Source organism: Madurella fahalii (genome assembly GCF_045866475.1).
Source record: "Madurella fahalii IFM 68171 DNA, scaffold_5, whole genome shotgun sequence".
Taxonomy (NCBI): Eukaryota; Fungi; Ascomycota; class Sordariomycetes; order Sordariales; genus Madurella; species Madurella fahalii.
The window spans coordinates 2,654,810-2,673,148 of record NW_027263975.1 but is presented as its reverse complement, the minus strand read 5'-3'; the positions used below and the strand labels follow the sequence as shown (position 1 = coordinate 2,673,148).

General features: G+C 54.9%; 7 protein-coding genes and 1 non-coding gene across 8 annotated transcripts; 1 reads left to right on the top strand and 7 right to left on the bottom strand.

Annotated features, from left to right (window-relative positions):
* Nucleotides 1-119: 119 nt before the first annotated feature.
* MFIFM68171_09381 (uncharacterized protein) lies at nucleotides 120-1,171 on the top strand (the record flags this gene model as incomplete). Its single annotated transcript, XM_071064800.1, has 3 exons — nucleotides 120-667; nucleotides 735-884; nucleotides 955-1,171. 3 exons carry the CDS (start codon nucleotides 120-122, stop codon nucleotides 1,169-1,171), a joined length of 915 nt encoding a protein of 304 aa, XP_070920901.1.
* A 170-nt stretch (nucleotides 1,172-1,341) lies between these two features.
* Nucleotides 1,342-1,931, bottom strand: MFIFM68171_09380 (uncharacterized protein; the record flags this gene model as incomplete). Its single annotated transcript, XM_071064799.1, has 2 exons — nucleotides 1,342-1,749; nucleotides 1,827-1,931. The coding sequence occupies 2 exons, from the start codon at nucleotides 1,929-1,931 to the stop codon at nucleotides 1,342-1,344; spliced, it is 513 nt and encodes a 170-aa protein (XP_070920900.1).
* A 590-nt stretch (nucleotides 1,932-2,521) lies between these two features.
* Nucleotides 2,522-5,524, bottom strand: MFIFM68171_09379 (3-hydroxybutyryl-CoA dehydrogenase; the record flags this gene model as incomplete). Its single annotated transcript, XM_071064798.1, has 4 exons — nucleotides 2,522-3,653; nucleotides 4,231-4,567; nucleotides 4,639-5,269; nucleotides 5,477-5,524. The coding sequence occupies 4 exons, from the start codon at nucleotides 5,522-5,524 to the stop codon at nucleotides 2,522-2,524; spliced, it is 2,148 nt and encodes a 715-aa protein (XP_070920899.1).
* A 1,630-nt stretch (nucleotides 5,525-7,154) lies between these two features.
* On the bottom strand, nucleotides 7,155-7,864 carry MFIFM68171_09378 (uncharacterized protein; the record flags this gene model as incomplete). The annotated part of the gene is made up of 2 exons (XM_071064797.1): nucleotides 7,155-7,731; nucleotides 7,782-7,864. 2 exons carry the CDS (start codon nucleotides 7,862-7,864, stop codon nucleotides 7,155-7,157), a joined length of 660 nt encoding a protein of 219 aa, XP_070920898.1.
* Nucleotides 7,865-11,305: 3,441 nt separating this feature from the next.
* On the bottom strand, nucleotides 11,306-12,691 carry MFIFM68171_09377 (Aldo-keto reductase yakc; the record flags this gene model as incomplete). The annotated part of the gene is made up of 6 exons (XM_071064796.1): nucleotides 11,306-11,601; nucleotides 11,699-11,893; nucleotides 11,949-12,062; nucleotides 12,124-12,288; nucleotides 12,374-12,452; nucleotides 12,533-12,691. The coding sequence occupies 6 exons, from the start codon at nucleotides 12,689-12,691 to the stop codon at nucleotides 11,306-11,308; spliced, it is 1,008 nt and encodes a 335-aa protein (XP_070920897.1).
* A 547-nt stretch (nucleotides 12,692-13,238) lies between these two features.
* MP_IFM68171_r73 lies at nucleotides 13,239-13,354 on the bottom strand. Its single transcript, XR_011606020.1, has one exon. It is a non-coding gene; the product is annotated as a 5S ribosomal RNA (ribosomal RNA).
* Nucleotides 13,355-14,414: 1,060 nt separating this feature from the next.
* On the bottom strand, nucleotides 14,415-15,362 carry MFIFM68171_09376 (uncharacterized protein; the record flags this gene model as incomplete). Its single annotated transcript, XM_071064795.1, has 2 exons — nucleotides 14,415-15,046; nucleotides 15,134-15,362. The coding sequence occupies 2 exons, from the start codon at nucleotides 15,360-15,362 to the stop codon at nucleotides 14,415-14,417; spliced, it is 861 nt and encodes a 286-aa protein (XP_070920896.1).
* A 1,248-nt stretch (nucleotides 15,363-16,610) lies between these two features.
* On the bottom strand, nucleotides 16,611-17,744 carry MFIFM68171_09375 (NAD(P)-binding Rossmann-fold containing protein; the record flags this gene model as incomplete). The annotated part of the gene is made up of 3 exons (XM_071064794.1): nucleotides 16,611-17,198; nucleotides 17,274-17,454; nucleotides 17,521-17,744. 3 exons carry the CDS (start codon nucleotides 17,742-17,744, stop codon nucleotides 16,611-16,613), a joined length of 993 nt encoding a protein of 330 aa, XP_070920895.1.
* Nucleotides 17,745-18,339: the final 595 nt, after the last annotated feature.

Genomic DNA, 18,339 nt, shown 5'->3' with positions numbered 1-18,339 from the left:
GATAGTGGGCCGTTGGCTGTGCAGCTGCGGCGCGTAAGGGGGCGCGAACCAGACTTTACCACAAAACTAACCCCTCGAACGTCCTTCTGTCTCATATCACCAGTTAGGAATCAAGAATCATGCCAGCGCCGGGCAGTTTGAAAAGGGATCACGAAAGATCGCCGCTCCTTGAAAGGCCAACCATCGGCTTTTCTTCCATCTCGCCATCGCGACATGATACAGCGGAAATGCCAGCCTCGGCTACCAGTTCCAAACCCCCATCAACACAACCAAAGGCTGTTGATATGTCGTCCGCGGCTGCCAATCAAGGACAAGGCCCTCAGGTGCCCCTCACGGGCCGGCCACCACCTCAACCAGTCCCGGACCCGGCAGCCGTGGTACCAAAGGCGGACACGAACACGTCGTGGGGCGTTCCCGCGGGGCTGCCCATACGGAGGATGAACGACGAGAACTTGGTGATATTCCGCCGCGCCGTCGGCATCAACAGCGCCCTGGCTGGCTCGACCGACCCTGAGTCCTTGGAAGAGGGTCGTAAGAAAGCCGTGGGGATCTATGCTGCAGCGCTGAAGGCAGAGAGGCGCAAGAAATTGATGTACCGGCTCATATCAATCCTGGTCAACGGTTGCCACTTTGCACAGATCATTATTGGTGCTTCGTTGACGGCGTTGTGAGTTGCGCTTCTGGGTGCTTGAACCCCGTCCCCGAATTTCGACGCTGATAAGTAAGGTACATAGGGGCCCGAGTGCTGGTGAGCATGTTATTGTGATCACAGTTCTGGGTGCTATCAACACTGTTGTTGCCGGCATTCTAGCCTTGGTCAAAGGCCAAGGACTGCCGGACAGGTGGTATCACGACCAAGCAGAGTACCGGAAGCTTCAGGACTGGTATGACCGCCCCTGACGTTCTTGAATTTTTCTCCTATGAAACGGACAATGGCTGATGAAATCGACTCAGGATCGAGCAAACCGAGGCCTTGCTAGCAGTTGGAGTCATAGGTCGAAACCGAAAAGAGGTCGGCATGCTTGTCCAAGTGGCGTTCAAAAAGTACAACGCGGCTAAGGAGTGCGAGGAGAACAACGTGCCCGAGAACTATGTCCGTCCTCCTGATACTGACATGCCTGACCGGCGGTCGCCGAGCCCCAATAGTCATCATGATGATACAGATGACTAGGCCGGGCCCGGGGTCCGGGAGGGGAACAGCGGTTGAATAAACACAATGAGGAGTCGGAAAAGAATCCGTTAATTAATTAATCAGATGAAGCATGTGATTAGCATACTCCTAGTAAGAGCCAGGTAATCAATTACTATTGAAACCACTCATTCTCTCATTCTTTCACTCCTTCACTCCTCAGTCCTCGTCCCCTTCTTCATAAACCCCAAACTCGCCTCATCCGTCACCCCCTTGATCTCGTTCTTACACCACGAATGCTCACCCCCGCCGTTCGCCAAGGCCATCCCAAACCCTCCCTCGGGCACCTCCTTTCCGTCTGCCCCCTCGCCAAAGAGGTAGAGGGGGTCTACAGTCCCAAGTGTGAACGAGACACGATCAGAGTCTTTGGCTTTCCAGTAGATGAAAGACCCGCAATCGCCGCAAAACGCCCGTTCAGCCATCGGAGAGGCCTGGTAGAGCTTCAGGGTGGACGTGGAGGGGCTGATCCACTGAAAGGCGGCAGACGGCGTGACGGTCTGGTACGAGAAGAAGAGGGAGCCGGTTTGTTTGCGGCATTGGGTGCATTGGCATGTGCTGGACTGTTTGAGGTATGAGCTTCAGGTTAGATAGGGGTGAAAAGGGAAGAAAGAAGGGCGGGGAAGGGGGAGATGCATACGCCGGTCTCGAAGTTGTGGTCGGCAGGGAAGTCGGCTCGGTAGCGGAGGGCGTTGCAAAGGCAGCCGCCCGTGATGGACTTGGGCGTGGGGAACGGGTGAGACATCATTGAAGACTTAGTTAGGTAGGGTGGGTTGCTCGAGAATGGTTCACTTGGTCTGGTGGGCTTGGAACACTTAGGCTTAGGCACACTTGGCAGGGATTTGAGGAGATAAGGCCGCCTTTTATCTTGAATTGAAGCAACAGGTCACACGGCCGCTTATGCACAGAACTTGACACGAGCGCAGAGCCCAGTCAGGTGTAGTGTAGTTCCTAACGGACTTTGCCACCGGGAAGCTTTGGGAAGCTTCACAACGGCGCGCCTTTGCGGTCGACATCGTCGATCTGATTGCGGGGAACCATGGTGTGTGTCCACTAAGAAGGCCTGGGATGCCCTTGGCATTCGTCAATTGGCAGGGGACACGGCGCCCTGTAATCGAGCCCACAGCAGCGGCACCGGGGAATCACAGGCTTGGCAAGCAACCATCCCAGCGTCAGCAGCAAGGGCGTATCTTCCGATTTTCAGTTCTAATGTGATACTCCTAACAAATAGCCAGGCTCAAGGGCGTAGCTGTACATTTTCACCTTCACCGTTCCCAAGGAGGATGACACGGATTTGCAACTCACACGAACGGGCCCCCTCCGCCAACCGGCCCCTCAAGCTCCCGTCGTCTCCTCCACATCCTTGTACCGCTCCAAATGATGCCGCTCTCTCAGCGCGTCCCTCTCCTGCTCTGTAAACAGTCCGTCTCCCGTCTTCTCGCCCAGATTCCCCTTCTCCACGTAGTTCTTCCTCAACCACGCCAGCGCCGCCTCGCTCCCCAGGCCGGGGTTCCTTTCCAGGTTGTGGTGCTCTACGCGCGCGACCGTGTCCAGGCCGACCTCGTCCATCCGCTCGCAGGGGCCCTTCTCGGCGTGGAAGAAATCGCGGAACAGGGCGTCCACGTCGGCGGGCTTGGCCACGCCCTCGGCCAGCACGGCCAGCGTCTCGCGCTTGCACGCCGCCCAGATGCGGTTGAAGACGAAGCCGCGCGACTGCACGTCGCGGGGCACGACGACGGGGGCGAAGCCGACGCGGCGCATCTGGGCGGCCAGGAAGGAGAAGATGGGCGGCGCCGTCTCGCCGCTCGACATGAGCTCCACCATGCGGTTCCGCGGCGGGATGAAGTAGTGCGTGTTGAGCAGGCGCGACGGGTGCGCGAGCGGGCCCTCGGCGGCCATCTCGGCCGTCGTGAGGCTGCTGCTGTTGGACGCGAGGATGCAGTCCGACGGCAGCGATCGCTCCAGCAGCGCCAGCACCGACGTCTTGAGCGGGAGCGACTCCGGCAGGCACTCGATGGCCAGCCACGGCGCTCTGGTCATCTCCTGCGGCGAGAACCGGCCGTCTGCTGTCTTCTCCGGGTGGCGGCCCGAGGTCGTGGTCGCCGTGCGTAGGTCCGTCGTGGTGCACACGTGGCCCGGGTGCGTGCCGCGCTCGGCGCAGTACGCGCCGAGGTGGTCGGTGATGTACTCGGTCGCCGAGTGTAGAGCGTCCGGGGAGATGTCGTAGATGGTTACGGGCCGCGCGTTGGACGCCCAGACCAGCGCGACGCGACGCCCGATGTTGCCCGCGCCGACGACTAGCACGGGACGCTCGTCGAGACTTTGTTCCTTTGGGGGGTGCCACCTGGGTGGGGGCGCCTTCTTCTCATCCGGGCCTGTGGCAAAGGAACGGTGTTGGATTGCAGGTAGTTGGCGATATGAGACGAGTGGTGCTGGTGCTGCTTGTCGTTGCCGTAGAGCCGCCGCACTGGACCACGGGCCGGGTAGTACTTGGAGGCTCGAGGTGCACAATGCCCGCGAGTCTCTCAAAGGTGCTGACGTTCTCGTTCTAGAATATCTTCCAATGGCCGTCAAAGCGGGCCAAGGTGAGCGACCCATTGCGCCGTGTGTCGCCCGTGTTGGCGAGTGCAAGTCAACCTGTCAATGAGGCCCGCGTCTCTCGGGCCCAGGGACGAGAAAGCCTCGAAAAGTCGCTCGTTTTCTACTTGCGGTGACGGGATGATGCCATTTCTTGGTCAACCACTTGCTTTGATGGCATGGGATTGATTGGCAACGGCGTGTTTGTGGTGCGGGTGACGATCATCTGACGAGTGACGTCCTTTTTTGTTCCCCGCATCCGATCGATCCCGTCGCGCTCTGCATGTGCAACGCTAGGGAGAGATTTGTCCCTTCATATTTGATCAAAGCCTAATATCGACAAACGAAGAGATATTGAATAATGAACCTAATGAGCCCGACAGCCCCCTCAGCGGTCATCCACCACTACTTCCATCGGAACAAGCTCGATCTTTGTATCATAGTCTCCACCATCCTCATTCCCATACCTGCAAAGACCATACTCGATGGGCGTCAACTCGTCGTCCCGTGCTTCCAACTCGCTTGTGCTGGGGCTGATTCTGAAATTCGAGAGAGACCGTCGGAACATCATGTCCAAGTCGGCTGCGAGATGGAGAATGTCAAGCGCATCAGAGAGAAACCGATATCGCCATGCCTTTGGGATTCTGCTGTCTCGCGCCGTAATGGCTGGTCCGAAAATCTTGGCAACCGTGTAGGCATCTTGCTCGGGACTTGGACTGCCCCTCAGGTAGTAGAGTAGGGTCGTCATCCGGGCTCGGTACTCGTTGATCTCGAGAAGGCGCGGCGAGTCCCTTGCGGTATCGTCTACATAGTAAGGCACTGGTTAGCCCTCGGTTGCACATCACATCCTCTCTATATGGCCGATTTGCACTAACCTGCCATTCTCTCAAACCACTGGAACATGGAGGCGCCAAAACTACCAGCCCAGTATGGACTGCTCGCGCTGAAGATCAAGTCTCGAAGCCTCTCCCAGCACAGTTTCAGAATCTTCTCAGGGGCAGTGGGATGGCTGCGTCTCCCACCCACCCCGCACAACTCACGAATCTTATAGCGGAGCTGCTCGAATCTGTCGATGATATCCTCGTCTACTACCTTGTAGCGGTACGGACGACTCACTAGATCGGCGACAAGACCCTCGTCTGGAGGTTCCACCTTCGGCTTGTCCTTAGACGTTCTTCGGGCGGATTCCATACTGAGCTGTTTGGGGGAATAATCGTGGCAGATCGTGTTTCCTAGCTCGCCAAATTCGGCTTCTGCTTTACGCATCTCTGACCACGTCTGCTCGGCTCCGTCTTGTTCATCTCTGGAGTCTTTGGCTGTCGCTCGGCGTCGTTTCTTGGCCGACTCTCCTTCCGACTCATTGTCAGTGCGCCGTTTGCCCTGTCTTCGGCCGCTTGATGCCGCGGCCGGTTTGGCGGGGAGGCTGCTTCTGGCGCGTTCCGTGGCTTGCCGGCTGTCCATCTCGTAAACGTAGCTCCAGAACAGGTCGTTGTCGAGGCCGAGTGCCTAGCGTAGCCATGAGTTTAGTGGTAGACAGTTCCATATATGTGACCGGAATATAGGTAACTTAAACTGCTGTCAGAAGAGATTAGGTAGACAAAGACGGAATTTGCTTGCTGCACCGGCAACATAAAGACGGCCGCCTTTATCCTTTAGACAGACGACCTTGTTGCCGCTTGCGGGAATGCTAGTAGAGCGTGGTGCAAAACTTACGGCAAAGCTGCCACTGGATAATGGGCCAGGATGACCTTCCCCCCTCATGATGCTTCTTTGTGTGTCTTTTGTACTTGTCTCAGGGGCGTTCCTGAAGTAGATGAGTACCTTACTTAGCAGGAAAAAATCAACCACAATATACACGGTACGCTTATACTCTGAAGGTAGCTTTGATATCGTTTGTTTGATACACTGTCTCATGTCGTCCCACTCTTTTACCTTGGGTACATAAGGTACTTACAACACTGCAACGGCAAAGTGTCACAGAAGCGACGCCGCAGTCTGACTGGGCTCTGGTCGATCGGGGGGGTGATCCATTTATACTGTACTTGGCTTGGTTCTATCTGTGCTACTGCCTGTTGGTTTTTGTAGCTATACATGTAACCTTGCATGCACATGGGCGGCAAATCGCTCGGCCTGGCTCCTGAATGGGGTGCCTAGCTCCAAGCAGCACGTCAAGTCGTAACCATGCCCAGCTTTCTTTATCCCCCCAAACCCTTCCTCACATATCTAAATTCTGGGCTTCCCCAGCCACAGTAGGAATCTATTGGAAGAAATGGCAAAGCGCTTTTACAAAATACAAACCACGATGCTCTCCTCGAAGACGCTAATCACGGCTGTCTCGCTTTCAATGTGTTTTTCATGGTCAGGAGCCCGCGCTCAAAGTTCTAGTAGTGGCTCCTAGTACCTAGCTCTCGTTGACGACAACAATGGTGGTCGGGAGGAGGCCAGTAGCCGAGGTAGGCTCTAAGAGCGGTGAAATCACGCAGCCGAATTACCAGACAATGCAACGCAACGGAAATTTGCAGTCCGCGCCTGCTTGGCCCTCACGGCGCGGCAGCACAATGTGTGTAACCTAATCCTTCCCCCGATCCCCCGGCCTCGTTAAACTTTGAAAGTCACCGACCGTTCGGGTCGGTCTGCCGCCGTGCCACGAAGAAGTCCATCCGGCGCGCACGAGCCAGGTGTATAGGATCGGCCCAGAAATCGACGTCCGCCTCTCAGGTACCGCCAGACGATATAGGAGCACGACAGGAGTGCACACGGGACGGCCTCGGTGGCCCATGACCCCTGCGTAAATCCGCATGTGCAACGTTCTTTGCTCTCGACACAGCGTACGCTTCGCTGGTCGAAGACGTTGTTGGATCTAGGAGCGCGCTGGTTCGATGGCTCCGGCCCCCTTCGACGAGGCGACCCTACTATATAATCGCGAAGCGAATCGGCCTCAAATACTGATACGTGTCCCTGAATAAACTGTGCAACGTGGCCCGGTGCGCCAGCGACGCACTCCATGAGGAAACGGAGTAGTAGATCGAGGTAACAGGAGACGGGATAGGGAAGCTCGATGCGAGGGGTCCTAGCAAGATTCTACGTCTTGGATAGGAGGCGCGGCAGAAGGTGCTGGTGACAAGTACTCTGGTTAGACTGCCCCGGCAGATGCTACTTATAGTCTAATAAGCTCGCACCCAAATGCTTTCAAGATTTCACGGGCATGTGGTTGGCGGCTATGTCGTTAGATTCTGGAAGGACACGCTGAGACTGGAAAGCAGCGCGCGTTGAAATCCCGAATGGTAGCTAACGTTACAGTCTAAGGTAGGTAGTTTTAAAGAGGCTATACAAAAAACAACAAAGTCCGGAACTCCACCTAGGCAACCCATAAGATATCCCATGGCCGTCTTCACCATTCCCCCTCGTATTCGTATTCCTCCTCGTCTTCGGCGTCTCTAGCTTCAACATTGGGGTCCTCCATAGACTCGTATTCATATTCCTCTTCGTCTTCAACACCGGGGTCCTCCATATACTCGTATTCATATTCCTCTTCGTCTTCGGCGTCTCTCGCCTCAACGCCTGGGTCCTCCATAGACTCGTATTGCGAGGGGTCTACAGCCGAGGAGCCCTCGGGAAAGCAAGCATATTCGCTCTTTCCCGGCTCGCCCTGCCATCCGCACCTAGATACGGCGACGTCTTTGGGGCAGCAGATGGGGTGCCCTTGGCCCTTCGGGCACGGGGGCGCCAAGATTGTCGTCAAGGGGTTGTGCTCCGTCTCAACCCCCATGTACGTATGGTCTGGCGGGCACCTAATCGAGGGGTCTTCGTCGTTCCCGTCGGTGCACCCAGCGGCGAAGTAGCAGGTCTTTTCTGGCATCTTGTCGGCGGCCGGGCCGTTGGCCTCGTCCCTCTCCTCAAATGCATGGACTTCATCCTCGACCATGTAGTCCATCGAGTCGTCCCATTCTTCTGTACCGGCGTCTACCCTATGTCAAGTGTGAGTGCGAGACGCAGCCGGCGGTTCGGGGAAGCTTACGCGCCGGTCTCGTGGCCATCGTGCGCCAGAGACAAGGGCAGGTAGAGTCCCAGGAGTACCAGGGCGACGAATTTCGGGATCATGATGGCGACTTGATACCTCGAGGCTCTTGATGTGTGTCCTAAGTGGAGATCAGACACGGCTTGACATTGGGCATCTTGCACCTTTTCTATTCGAGCCCCAACCAGGATCATGTACGGGCAGTGCAACGAGGCCAACCAAGATTGATAGCGGCGCAACTTGTTTGTGTCAGAAACGTGCACCACGCCACAGTACCAACGAGATAGTCATGCCTCAGGAATTGGGCAGCATCTAGACCGGCGAGAATGGATTCACGACGATGATGGTGGTGCCGGGATGGTGACCGGCGGTGCAGCCACTCCTCCTCGCTGGGAAGGATTTTCGTGAAACAAATGGTTCGCCATAGCGAGAACGCCGTCGACCAACTTATTTGGACGGAATGAGGCGTTAGATGTGCGCAGGCGGCGGCTGGTAACGAGAGCTGTGGCCCCTGTGGGGCTTCCCGGTATTTGTGGACTGGGCCTCTCAAGAGACGCAGGATTTATTCCTGTCAGCTTCTCGCTACTGTGCAGGATCCTGGCCCAGCAGAGATGGTGCCGCCAAGTGGTCTGAGCCCTCTGGGAAACTTGATAGAGAGCTCTGAAATTGGAAAGGTCTTGGACGTAACGTACGGCACATAATCTGAATTTACAAGTTTTAACTCTTTGGCTGCCGACCGGGGTCACAGTCGAAAAAAACACAATCGTGGCACCCATCAAGCCAAACGGATGCTTCCGCGTAAAAAGAGGAGCGCTGTTTCGAACACTCAGTCTCAGGAACTACAGATCAGCCGTTTGAGCCTGAGATACCGGTCGCGCAGCTTACCTCAGTCCTCAAGTCAGGCGCTTGTGAACCCACAAAGTTGATATTGGGGAGGGGTGGGGTAGGGTTTGGAGGAGTCAGAAATTTGGGGGCCTTGTCGATTGAGTTCACATCTTACCCTAGTTGATGACTGGCGCTAGGTTTCAGCCCAAAGTTAAATGGACCCTATATATAGTAGTTTAGCACGCGTTTATGCGTACTGCACCACCATTGCGTATAGCGCTGTCCGATGGGATTGTTAGTTCTGCAGTTGCAGCATTTCCCAGATCTGGTGCAGCAGTATGTGTAGAACATGATTACTTCCAGATACCGTAGACAGTACTAGTATAACCAGGATTCCTATCTCCACAGTGCACCGATATAATGACCCTTGCACTGTTTCACCTACAATCCTTCGATCCGCGCGCTTCGGTACAACATCCGGGTTGGGGGCAACGGTGCAGGTTCACAAGTCTCGACACAAGTTTCCCTGCTGCTAGCAACATGAGTTGCTGCTGCTTCTGCATTGCTGGTACTGAGGAAGCTGCCTAGGCTATGTATAGGAGTGGGATTCAATCAGCAAGTATGACGCAATGGCTGTTCATCAAACGTTAATTAGGGTCTAAGTTTCGTTTTACTTTTTTTTAGGATTAGCATTCGGTCTCTACAACATCCTGGCTGGAGGCAGCGGCGCGGCGCTTACACGCCTCGACAAAAGTTCTCACCACCGTCAGCAACATGAACTACCGCTGCTTCAGCATCGCCACCACCGAGAGAGACGCCTGGGCTATGTATAGAGTAGGAGTCAATTAGCAAGGTATAACGCAACAGCCGCTCATCAAACGCTAATGCCTATGTTTCGGTTTCGTTTCTTTCTTTTTTTTTTTTTTTTTTTTTTTTTTTTTTCACAGATTTAGCTTCGCTTCCTTGTATATGATGATGGAACTCGACAATCTTTTATCTCGCTGACTTCGTCACCTTTTTGATGAAGAAAGTTTGGAGAGGGAGAGCCGAATGCGCAGTAGCCACTGGGCATAGGTACTGAACAGAATGGGGGATCCGTGCTCGCTAGTTTAGTTACAACACAAGGCAAAAGTGCGATCAAATACACCTTTCGGTGACTCGGGTGGGCAGTCGGTTTCAAGTATCCGATTGTATTCTTACTGCGTCTCCTTGTCTATGCATCTGTGCTGACACAATGGCTTACTATTGCCCGAACTAGGGACCGGGATTATACCAGAGTCCGAAGGTGGCATATTACCTTACCTTATATCAATGCCCTCAAAGTAAGACTTCTAAGCTACCCGAAACTACCTTCAATGGGCATTATTTGAATTAGAATTCTTTGTCTTACCGTAAAGGAGACACTGATTCACCGGGCTGTTACCCACCAACAGCAGGGAGAAGGACGGTCTCTGTCAAGGTGTTACCTCCCCTTAAGATATGCACCCAGCGTTGGGAACGGGCGAGATGAGGACAACTAGCTGGGCCCCATCACGCCAACTTTACCCTATTATTTGCTAAGTTACGGGGGTGCCAAGGTGGTTTAGTGCCGTTGAGGCTGCAAGCAAGTTCGCATTGCCCTCGCTTAGGACCAGGGCTGAGGGTGGCAGCATGATGACGCGGAGGACAACCCAACTGGGTAACAAACAGTGAGTTGGGGAAAATTGTCTCCAGAGGGGGCAGGGTCCCTCTGATCAGGGGTCAACGCTTACTGGGATGACGCACCTTGGGCTGGAACTTGCCGGGGGTCCATTTTCTTTTGCACTATAAATAGGGCCGTCCTGGCCATTGCTCCTTAGACAGGACAATCAATCCAGCAGTCTTTTCCACACTTGTCGCAAGCTCAATTGACGAGATTTCTTTGCGTATAAAGCGATCTCCCTCTGACTAGAGGGAGCTCTATTTACATATGTTGTTTTGACCTTGTTAAGGCTGCAAGAACCCAATATATTGTAGTGTCGCCTGGCCTGTCCTGTCTATCCAGGGTAGGCTGTCCGTCTAGCATTTGGCCACCTTTGCCCTCCCCCTTGATTTAAGGAATATGTGAGTGTAGATGTGTGTTTCTGCACCATTTCAATGGCGTACGTGTGGGGTCAACTCCGAGACACTATCCAGTGGGCTACGGTTGGAAGCACCTACAGGAGCACGGCCAGCTCAATTTGCTCATGCGTACTCAAGGTTTGGTGTCGCCAATGCTGAAATAGGGCGTCGGTTCAGCCGGCACCCGCAACCGAGCGTCTTCCACTAGGCTTGGGGGAAGAACTGAGTATTGAGAGCAACTATCACGATGAATAGTGCTCTTCATGGTTCATCTTGTGTTATTGAGAAACCAGTTATATCTGCTGCAGAAAGCGACAGAACCATCACCGATACTGGAGCGAACTTGAAGCTGGGCACGTTCCACTGATGTGGCTTTCTAAGTGTGAGTAAGAGCTTCCGTGGCCTTGCACTTGCCAAATATGGAGTCAACTCTTGCACAATATCTGATGTTTTGTGGAAGAATCCAAGTCAACTAACACCAATTGACGGTTTAATCGTTCACGCCCGAGCCCTACACCTCGCCCATAGCCAGGAAACAACTCCGAACTTACACCATCAGTCACGTTTTGCCCGCCTACTCATGATTAAAGAGATCATGAACATACTGTTCACTCTTCCCATCAATGGCCCACCGACTTCTGGAGTGTCTCACCATACCGATTCCCCTGCGGCTTGGCCTCCTCGACGATGCGGCGCATCTCGACCATCTCGGCCTCGGTCAGCTCCACTTCGCGCGACGCCCAGTTCTCCTCCAGCCGGTGGGCCTTGGTCGTGCCTGGGATGGCGATGAAGCCCTGGGCGGCGACCCAGGCGAGGGCGACCTGCGCGGTGGTACAGCCTTTTTTAGCGGCGAGCTTCTGCATCTCACGGACGATGGCGCGGTTCTTGTAGAAGTTCTCGCCTTGGAACTTGGGGACTAGGTGAGTGACGCAAATATGAGCATGTCTGACTCTTGTCGGCTGTTTCATGAAAAAGGGTTAGGGGGGGGATTGGGAGAGGGAACGGGGACTCACTGCCGCGACGGCCGTCGGCGGGGGCAAAGTCGTCGGGACTGTTGTACGCAAAGTCGTCCACCAGCCAACCGTGTCCCAGCGGGCCGTAAGCCACGTAGGCCACGCCGAGTTCTCTGGCAGCGTCGATCAGGCCATCCGTCTCATGCAGCGTCTCGAAAGCGGAGTACTCTGCCTGGACAGCGTCAATCTTGGCGACTGCGAACACGTTAGTACGCTGTGTCGGAGATTGCAGCCGTGGAACGGTTCTTACTGGAGTGTGCTTTGCGTAAGGTCGCGGCCGAGCATTCCGAGAGTCCAATATATTTCGTCTTGCCCGTCCTTCGCAGCTCGTCGAGAACAGGGATCGACTCTTCAAGGGGCGTGTCTGGACAGAGAGCGTCAGTGGATACTACAAAGTTACGCAAGGTCCTCGGTGGTCATCGTACTCGGATCAATGCGATGGAGGTAGTACAGGTCAGGGGCGGATCCAAGCCTCTCAATAGTGCCTTCGATGTATTCCCTGATGTGGGAAGGCTTGTTGGTGACGGTCATCTGCGGAGCGGTCATATCGATACCGCCCTTGGATGCATCGATACCGCACTTGGATGCAACTGCGGGAAATCAATACGGCGTCAGAACGTAACCGCAAATCACAAACATAAGATGACGAAAAAGCTGAGTGAGACTGAAGCGTACGGAAGATCTTGTCGCGAACATTGTGTTTGCGGATGAAGTCCCCAAGGAGTTTCTCGTTGACTCCGGCCCCGTAGATAACCTTGTCAGGTCAGTACAGTAATGACTACAATCATGAATGGGCTGCGGTCGCGTTGATGTCAATAGGAGCACGGGGCTTACTGCCGTGTCCCAGAATGTACATCCAAGCTCAAGGGCTTTAAGCAGAACCGGCTCAGCTTGTTCCAAGGTAAGATTTGTCCCGAGGCCATGGTTAAAACCCATTGCCCCAAAGCCAGGGACCGGGACCTCGATATCGCCGAAGGGGAGCGTTTTGACCATCGTGACGTAACTGCTCACGGTTGCCTATTACGAATGTCCTAAGGAGAAAGTTGAAAGTATTGGTGACCACAAAAAACGTCCAGAGAGGAGCTGATCTTTAAATTGAGGCTCGAACCCATATGATTTCCTGAGTCCAATGTTTTAAGTGTTGAGCGTATGGAGTGGCCCGTCGGAGGTAGAAACATTATCTCCGCACAATGGCGCTGTCTCTCAAGGAATACAGCACACATCCGGCGATAAGCCCCGGACTTTAACGACAATTCACCACAGTCGCTTTTTAACCGAATTGAGGCGAGGCCGGACCTACCACTCTTCATAGTCAATACTCTGGGGTTCCGAAATTCAGGGGGCAACCTGGCGTTCCTCGGACCGGATGATGTCCACCATAACTACACCTAACGCTTTTTGCTTTTTCGACGTGGTTGAAAGGGTTGGTTATTACCGCACGTCTACAACATTTCCGCTGAAAGTCTGTTGTTGCTCCGTCAAAGACCGACAGGCTTCCTGCACCGCCAATATAGTACGTAGCAACCAGCTTGACTTGTACATACGACCACATCTGCAAGAAAATACGGGATCCCGTCCGCTCTCCCTTGGTCAAGCTTGCAAGAGCCGAATCAGTACTCAGGTCGGTGACGACTGGGGAATCCTCGGTGTTGTATGTTTTTGCTTTTTCAGACATCGTGCTGTGGAGCTTTGTGGAACTCGAGATCGCTATCCAGCGGTGGTGACCGGACATTACGACGACCGAGCGAGGCCAAGCATCCCTAGGGCGGCGCGAGAGAATAGTTGCGCGCTACACAGCATTGAGGAGGGGCCTGGAACATGTGAGTCTCAATGTCGCCTGTACCGAGCCTCGAAGGTGGGACGCGGTTGGTTCGTGGTCTTCAACGACAGCCTCGAACGAGTGCGCGAACACCATGCCTTGTCTGTACAGACACGGGACGGGATTCTGGCGCCAAGACGGGAATGTGTCGCCATCGCAAATGCGCCGGAGATGTTCCGGAGGACTTGATGGGTGTGAACTAAGTAGACTGGGCGACGCCTTCCGGCCTCCGTCGTCGGCGCCGTTTGGAGTCGTTACGGAGGCAGCTACGGTCCGGGAACGCGAACGGGTTCTCGTTCGGCAAAACATCGGGCGAACGGTTGCCAGGGCTTGTTGCTGGAATGTCACGCCAAGAACGTGCCCAGGCCTTGCATTGCTGGAGACGCTGCAACTGTTTTTGCCAGGAGCGTCTCGAATTCGCAGGGGGGCTTGTGGTCTTGGCTGGCTACCGATGTAACGTCGAGGGGTAGCGGACAAGGGTTCTGCTAGTGTAAGTGGTCTTAACCTCTGGCTAGTGGCTCTAATGGCGAGTTGGCGAGTGCGAAACTGGGAGATCAGGGAGGATACCCGCAACTGTAAGTCTGTATCCGCGTGGGTTGCGGAGACATGGACTTGTTCGGAACGTTTAGACACCGAAGGAGAGGGGGTTATACAGCTGTTGAAAGTAATAATATCAAACTATTAACAGACCCCTGACAGAAAAAGAGTGTTTGCTTTGATTACCCATATGGTCATAGGGCTTTTTACCTTCCAAGTATGTAACGTATATAAAAAAAAAAAAAAAAAAAAAAAAAAAAACCCTTTTCAACGATCTCCCAAGTATATGTGGGTATATCATGAACACCGTTACACCTGCAAATGCCTCACACGTCGACTCGAAGAAACACGCCGTCGGCCTCAGCGCTGTGTCCCCGATGCTAACTCATACACAATTCCCTGAGCGCTGACTTCGACCGGTTGCACGGGAGGTTGCACGGGATATTGCTTGTTTGGGTCTGGCATGGGTGGTATTGGCGCGTTGATAGGGTATGCACTAGGAACCGCCGTCATTGTCGAAGGAGTTCCCCATGCTCCTGCAGCGTCGTGGGGGTGGTCGCCGTGAGAGTAGCCGCCTTGGGCGTGACCGCTGTTGAGCATGGGCTCTTTCGAAGTATCCATCCGATTCCTCCGTCTTCCGAAAAAAAACCAACCTGCGGCGACACCTAGGATCACGGCGAGCGGGATGCCGACACCTAGCCCGATCTGGGCAGCTTGACTTAAACCAGGGCTTGACGACTCGACAGGAACCCCAGGGGGGTTGTTGGGCGTGCTGCTGGGCGTGTTCTGGGGCGCGTCGGCGACATCGCTGCTCGCCGGCGGCGGGTCTTGTACATTGCTCTCCTCATTCCGCGTGATGTTGAAGATGCGACTGAAGGCCGAGACATCGGTCCTGTTCCCTTCGTATATGCTGAAAAAGAACTGGTTCTGTAGCGAGAGGTTGGTTGTCGTGGCTACGGTCCAGTCGTACGTGTAGAGGCGGACGGAATTCCCTGCAAGCGCATCCACAGTCAGTCATTTGGAGCGCCCGCAAGGTGAGGCGGCGTGCAGGCCAGCCCCGTCATAAGTCAGGTACATACGGACGATCCAGGCGTTTTCCTCACTGTGATTTAGTGCCGTTATTCTTACCGACACTGGATCCCCGCTCTCGGGAGGACTCCAGACAATGTTGACTGATGTGCGTTCCTCGTAGACCGGGTTTAGGCTGGGGTCGGCTTCGGCATCTCTGTACGGAGGCGGATTGACGAACTCGACCTGAGCCGTCACCGGCAGGATAAGTCCGGCGAGGACAGCTAATAGAGGACGCATACCGGATGCTTGTCCCTCCAAAAATAAGGATTAAACGGGATAAATTCAAGGGAAGGGGGAGGGGGAGGGGAGAGCGAGGAAGGAGGACAAGAGAAGGGAGAGAACAAGAAGAATATCCAGGTGTGTGGTTCTCAAATGGAAGCCTGGAGGCTGTGGGGCACAAGCCGCAAGCGCGAGGAGCAGCAGTGGGTGAGAAGGCGCCAAATGGCCGATCCTGGAAACTTGGGGGCGACTGGGATGGTGAGACGCTGAACATTTCAAGGGGGGGATAGTAGCATCTTCCCATTGCTGGCGGTGCATAGGAAGGATCGAAAGGACTTTCGACGCATTTTGGTTCTGAGTCCGAGGATTCGCATACCGTCCACTCGCACCGGATGTCCAGCCACACTCTTCCCATGCATCACGTCAGCCCTACACATATTTTGGCCCGGCTAGGGGAAATACTACGGCAAAGTTACCATGATCGCGATTCTTGCGAATGCCACGCTTTCTTCACACTCGGGGAAAAAAATCAAATAAAATAATTGCAATGGCTAAGTTATGCGCTCCGAGATTTTCGTTCTTGTCGTTTGTTACGCCTCTAGTGGTTTGGCTAGGCGCCGCATGGTGAAAAGCGCCGTGGCACAGCAGATCCACCGCTCGACGGGTGCCACTTGGCTGACCAGGGTACCTAAGGTGCGCTTGGCGCTTAGTTTTTTGGCTTAATTACCTCCAGTCAACCTGCCTTTCTCAGATGCTTTACCCGCCGGGCAAACCTGGAACTAATCCTCTTCTAGGTGTATGTCCGATTTCCAGGGAGCTTATGGTGTATTCACGTCGGCAGCGCCTCTCGCCGACGCGGTTTGATCGATGGCCGTCAGTCACGGGCCGGCAAACTGCACAACGAGGTGGCAAAGATGAAAATGTCCAATTTTACCCTCGATGGTACTGCCACGGTTATGGCGGCACTGCATATGCAGTACCACGATTGCTAAGCTAATTACAGGCACTGAAAAGACTGACTGGCTCTCTAAGGTAGGTAAGGCAGGGGTACCTTGACTTCTCACATGTTCTCACAGTTTCACGCTCAATTTCCGACAACACCGATCCTTCGGACCCAAACTTCTCAATCCGCGCATTTGGGCCAGAGCAGAGCCGTGCCGTGCCGCTTATTTATCGACTTACTGGCTCCCGGGAAGCTTATCGAGCCCTGCAAGGGAAAAGAAAAAGGAGAGAAATGCATTAGCTCTCATGTCTTGCAACACACACCTAGAAAAAGGCGACGGGACAGCTTGAGCAGTTGAACTTACATCCATCAATATCCTCGCGCACGCTGCTCTGGATCTTGCACTGGTTCGACTGCGCCACGGTCTGCGTCTTGAGCCCGTTGCTCAGCAGGGCCGTCGAGTCCATGGCGCGCTGGAGCGAATCGCCCTGCCAGCCGAACAGGTAGTCGGCGTGCGTGCCGTACCCGGTGCTGTCCTGGTAGCTCCACACGAACGGCTGCGAGCCGTCCTCGGGCCACAGGCTCCGGTCGTTGAACGGGCGCGTGTCCCACATGGTCTCGAGCGCCACGTGCGGCATGCGGACCGGGTGCGACGACGGGCACGCGCCGTGCGCCACGAAGCCGCCCCGCCCCGTGTAGTACATGTGGTCCTGGTGGTTGGGGCTGTCGAGGTTCTTGCCGTCCCAGCAGGCCGGGAAGTGGTGGATGGCCATGATGCCCGCCGGGCAAGGCTGCTTGGGGAACTCGGCCGTCTCCGGGAAGCGCGTCATGATGTCCTGCAGACAGGTGTAGCGCAGCCCCGGCGAGGCCGACGAGGTGGACGAGGGGTTGCCGACCGTCATGCGGAAACCCTGAGCGGTGAGTAAGGCTGGTTAGTCGCTGCACTTCACAGATCGTTTGTCAGATTATGGACGAGGGAAACTGACGGGCTTGAAGGAGGTGATCTTCTGGCGGCCGTTGCTGCTAAAGTCATGCTGCATGTAGTAGACTGTCATCCCGCCCGTCAGGTCACCCAAGAGCGCATTGGGGTACTGCGGTACCCGCTTGTACGACCCGTTGCGGGCCTTGAAGTACAAGACAGCCGTCCAGTAGTTGCTGAAGTCTTCGCTATACCATGATGTCAGTTTGCGCCGACCACTCGAAGGCCACGGAGGAGGAAAAGGGGTTACGAACCTGAACGAGCAGGTGGTGCAGGTCGCCTTATTGCCCACATCGACGCTGGGGTCCATGGTCGCGTTGAAGGCATTTCCGCCGACAATCTGGTGGACGTGGGAGGAAGGGACCTTTCCCGGCTCGACGATGGGGTCGAGACGCTGAACACTGAGAGTGGCGCATCCGAAGCGGAGGAAGGCCTCGGATGGCACAGCGAGCGCGAGAGCGAGAGTGAGCGACTTCATCTTGAAGGGTGGAGCTTTGGCAAAGGGCTTCGAAGAAGGAGAAGATGCCAAAGGATGCAACGAGGTCAAGACCGCTGGGAAACTGAGTTTAAAATACTCTTGTCATTTTGCTATGACCTAACCAACCGCGTATCCAACCCCCGACCAGGACATTATCCCACCACTCGCTCGATCCCGTCGATATTTCCCTCCGCATTATCCAAATGGGAAAAGTCATCTGTACGCGTGCTTGGCCAATACAAGGGGCTGGATATAGCCCTCAAGAAAGCTTGGTATTCTCAGGGGCATATCGTCCTCGACGCCTGTTGGTTCGACTCCAAGAGAGGTGTTGCACACGGGCATTCGGCGCAACGGCAACAGCTGGCCTATGGCGTCCAGCAATAGCAACAGCGGCAACACCGCAACACCGCAACGCACACTACGGTAGCAACCTTGTTTATGGGGAAGACTTTGGTTGGGCAGGCGATCGGTCTGTACCGTAGCCGGGTTTGACAGGCATGGGGCATCTGTCATGCTGATGCAACGGCGTAGCCGAGCGAGGCGCAGAAGGGCCGGTCCCTGCAAATCCTCGGATGTCCTTCCGAGCCGTTGTGAC